The sequence below is a fragment of the Arvicola amphibius genome, chromosome 1 (assembly GCF_903992535.2).
Source record: "Arvicola amphibius chromosome 1, mArvAmp1.2, whole genome shotgun sequence".
Lineage (NCBI taxonomy): Eukaryota > Metazoa > Chordata > Mammalia > Rodentia > Cricetidae > Arvicola > Arvicola amphibius.
The window spans coordinates 22,131,349-22,135,833 of record NC_052047.1 but is presented as its reverse complement, the minus strand read 5'-3'; the positions used below and the strand labels follow the sequence as shown (position 1 = coordinate 22,135,833).

Here is a 4,485-nt window from a genome sequence, read left to right as displayed (position 1 = left end):
TATTTTTTACACAAAAATATTTTAAGTCTTAAAAACTTCAAGTAGAATGGTCAACTGCAATTATAACAAAAATGTACTATCATAAAATTGATTTTGTAGACAGTGAAACATACATAAATAGTTTGATTTAATTTGCATGGCATAATGTAACAGCATGTGGCTTTTGATAAGGAAGGATATATATAATGACTTAGGGGAAAATAGAGCAGGAATTGATAGGTTACTGCCTAGTAGCTATATATTGGAAATTTAAATTAGGTTTAAAATATAGGTCCATAATCTCAGCATGTTAGAGATTGAAACAGGAGGGTAAAGAATTTTAGGCCAGGGCTTCCAGCCGGAAGAGGCTGTGAGGCAGTACCTGCGCGCTCCCGCCTTCTGCTGCAGCTAACATTGGCGGGAACCTGAGAGGTTGGAGGGAACTGAGCAGGACGGCTATGGCTTCGTATAGGGGGACGCTAATTGTGCTGGAGGGCGTGGGCCGTGCTGGCAACACCACGCAGGGCCACTGGCTGGTGACCGCGTTGTGCTCCTCGGGCCACCGAGCCAAAATGCTGCGTTTCCCTGAAAGATCAACAGAAACCAGCAAGCTCCTGAATTCCTACTTAGAAAAGAAAACAGAACTGGAAGATCACTCAGTGCACCTGTTTTTTTTTCTGCAAACCGCTGGGAACAAGTGCCATTAATTAAGGCGAAATTGAACCAGGGTGTGAACCTTGTTTTGAATAGATACGCCTTTTCTGGAGTCGCCTTCACTAGCGTCAAGGAAAATATTTCCCTGAATTGGTGCAAACAATCAGACGTGGGCCTTCCCAAGCCCGACCTGATCCTGTTCCTTCAGTTACAATTGCTGGATGCTGCAGCACGGGGAGAGTTTGGGCTTGAGCGCTATGAGACCGGGACTTTGCAGGAGCAGGTTCCGCTGTGTTTCCAGCAGCTCATGAAGGGTGAAAACCTGAACTGGAAGGTGGTTGATGGTTCCAGAAGCATTGAGGATGTCCATGAAGAAGTCCGTGTCCTCTCTAAGGATGCCATCCACAGCGATGCACAGAGTCCGCTGGAGGAACTATGGAAATAAATGAGACTTCCACTGCAGAAACTGTTCTCTGGTCCTTTAGGAGACTGGTGGAAGACTCACAACACTGTTCAGCGGGAGCTCTTCCTGAAGAGACCTACAAGCCTCCCTCATAACCCGAGATGTTTGTGCAATATCTTCTCCTGATTCCTTGATCCTAAAGGCTTTAATGTGTTATTGTATTTCCATACTGACCGTTCATGAGAACAGAGAACTGGAAGAACTTTGAAGCTGTGAAGGCATAAGTCACAAACAATCCCACACCAGTTTGGAATTATAATTAATAGAATGATTATTTATTTAAAGGGGAAAAACTTACAGATCACCGTCCCAGCCAACAGCCCTCAGCGCAATCAGGAAGGGAGCCTAGAAGGAAGCCAGAGAGCAAGGGGAGGGCAGTTGCTGCTTTTTTAAAGAAGGAGAGACCACGCCTCAATGGGCTGCTATCTCAGCAGCTATTGGCTGAAGGAGCGGAAGGAGCTCCCGCAACAAAGCTGGAAGAACTAGTATTTCCTTTTTTGAATTTTATTTTACTTTTTGAGATTATAATATAATTTTCCCTTCCCTTTCTTCCCTCCAGTCATTCCCATGCTTCCCTTCCCACCTTCTTTCAAATTCAAGGCCTCTTTTCTCAATAGTTGTATTGCATATATATATATATATATGTATATGTAGAAGTATATGTATGTGTGTATATATGTGGTGGTTTGAATAAATATGGGTTCCAGAGGCTCATATGTTTCACTGCTTGCTCATCAGAGAGTGACACTTATTTGATAAGGATTAGGAGTTGTGGTCTTGTTGGAGGAAGTATGTCACTGGAAGTAGACTTTGAAAAGCCTATGACTGTTGTCGGGTTTCTGTCCTGCACGGTTCCCACAGTCATTAAGTCCCAAAGAAATCGCACAGAGGTTGACATTAACTATAAACTGATTGGCCCATTAGCTCAGGCTTCTTATTAATTCTTATAACTTATATACCCCATTATTCTTGTCTATGTTAGCCACATGGCTCAGAACCTTATTCAGTGGGGCAGTCACATCTTGTTTATTTTGTGGCTGATTAGGACTGCAGAGGAATGGGCTTTCTCCTTCCCAGAATTCTGTTCTCATTGACCCGCCACTACTTCCTTTCTTGTTGCCCCACCCCCAGACTTCCTTCCTGGCTACTGGCCAATCAGCATTTATTTAAAATATAATCGATAGACTATAGACATTTGTCCCATACCACATACCAAGCTTAGAGTATTGATCTCTGTCCACAGATCACAATATATTCCTCAAGTCTACCCCAGTACCCACATGCATTCCACTATCTTTCCACTATGATAATCATGGACAAAACCTTGGAAACTGTGGCCACGTCTTCAATAAAATGCTTTCTTTTATAAGAGTTACCCTGGCATGGTGTCTCTTCACAGAAATATAACAGTGACTACGATGGTGTGTGTGTGTGTGTAAGTATGTATGTATGTATGTACTTAGATACATGTTCTTAATGCAAGCTGTTCAGTCCATATAACAGGCTGACTGTTTGGAAGTAGAATACAAGTCAATGGGGAAAAACACCTTTCCCTTTCCCAGATTTTCTCAGTTACCTGTAGTTCTCTGTGTAGTGTTGAGACCTACTGTCTATTTTTTTCTGTCTGGTTTGGCATATTCATTGGTGTCATCATTGTTCAGTTCATGTTTGGGTGGCTATATTGGTAGAGTCTATGGCTGTAGCTTCTGATGCTAGAGTCACAATACCACAACAACCTCCCTGATCTCTGGATCTTGTGATTTTTGTGATCAGTTCTCTGTAATTTTTCCTGAGCTTCGGTGCTGAATTATTCTATAGACTGAAAACTTACGAATTGACACTAGGCTCTATAACTATGCAGCTTGATTGATTGTGGTTTTTGGTAGCAGTCTCTACCCATTGCAAAAGGAGGTTTCCTTGATAAGGGGAGAAGATTATACTTACTGTGGGAAAAAGGACAAATATTTATAGATCGTAGTCTTATGTTGGATTAGTAAACTATTAGCTATAGATTCTCTTCCAATAACTGTGATTTCACTAATTTAGTTATGTTGTTCCCAGTGTGAATTGAGCAGCAATGAACATGGCTGAGCAGTATCTATTGAGTATGATGTTGAGTCCTCTGTGAATATGCCAAGGAGTTGGGTTACATGGTAGATTTACTTTTAGCCTTTTGATCTTTGAAGAAAAGGCTAGAAGAAGGGAAGAAAGGAATTTAAAACTGTAGCTTCCAGGGAAGCTACCTTTTTCAGTAACGTACTTGCCTTGCAAACAAAAAGACCTGAACTTAATCCCCAATAAACCATTTGTATTAAAGCTTCTAGTTTAGAGCTTACTTAGGGAATCAGATATAGGTCATCTGAAATTACACCATCTACTCTTTGTATTTATTCATTCTCTATTCTCATACCCACTCTACTTTATTTTTCTATAGCTCAAAATAATTTCATAGTATACTTTTAAGTAATAAATAAAAGTGCATTATCTCCTTTAAAAATAGTTTATAAGCTATTCTAAATTTAGGTACTTAGAGTTGCTATTTTGGACCATAAAGACTAGGACCCAAGTATATAAAAGAAACAATTTTCAATTAATGAAATAATTAGGGACAGGGGCTTCATTTCTTTTTTTGTGTGTTGGGATATTTTAGTAGAAAGTGTGTTTCTTCTTAAACAGTAACGCAGTTTCTCAATTTAATATACAAACATACGTATATACACAAGCACAAATATTCTGTTCATATTGTATATGTGGATTTAAGCAAGATCATAAAATGCCTTAAATTATCTTCTAACTCAAAAGTAAGAATTTTAGATTTATATAAACAAAAATAAGACTTATTATAATACTTATATTTTTTCATATTTACAATATGCTTTCTCTTTCTTTATGTTCACATTCTATGCCTTGAGAATTTTAGCTTTAAATGCTACAATTTGCCTCTTCTTTGAAATATGGTATGTTCTCAATTGTTCCCTACTCGTTAGCAGTCTTTTTATGAGTGAAACAAAGTATTTACTTATCCCAAGATACCATAAATCTGAAGAATTTCACAGTTTTGGGCATATAAGCTTTTGAAACTCAGTGGAAAATTGTGGGTATATTTCAATATATCCAGTAAAACATAAGACCTTTATAATTTTAGAATAGTCTTTTAAAAATCATTATGGTTTTATAGCAATATTATCTTATATAAAGAGTATGCATTTCACTTAAATTAATTGATTGAATTGTTTCACTACATATTTTACAGGAACACTTAAAATAAAACAAGATTACTTTAAAATCTCTTGTGTTGAATCAAAGAGTTGACATACTTAATGAGGAAAGGCAGAATCTGAGTTTATGTCAAGCTGCCATGCATATTGTAAAACCTAATGATTGAAAAA

At 38.3% G+C, this 4,485-nt stretch overlaps 1 protein-coding gene across 1 annotated transcript; it reads left to right on the top strand.

Annotated features, from left to right (window-relative positions):
* The first annotated feature begins 437 nt into the window (after positions 1-437).
* On the top strand, positions 438-1,078 carry LOC119805145 (thymidylate kinase-like). Its single transcript, XM_038317024.1, is given in 2 exon segments — positions 438-647; positions 650-1,078. Coding segments are annotated over 2 exon segments (639 nt in total).
* The last annotated feature ends 3,407 nt before the right edge of the window (positions 1,079-4,485 follow it).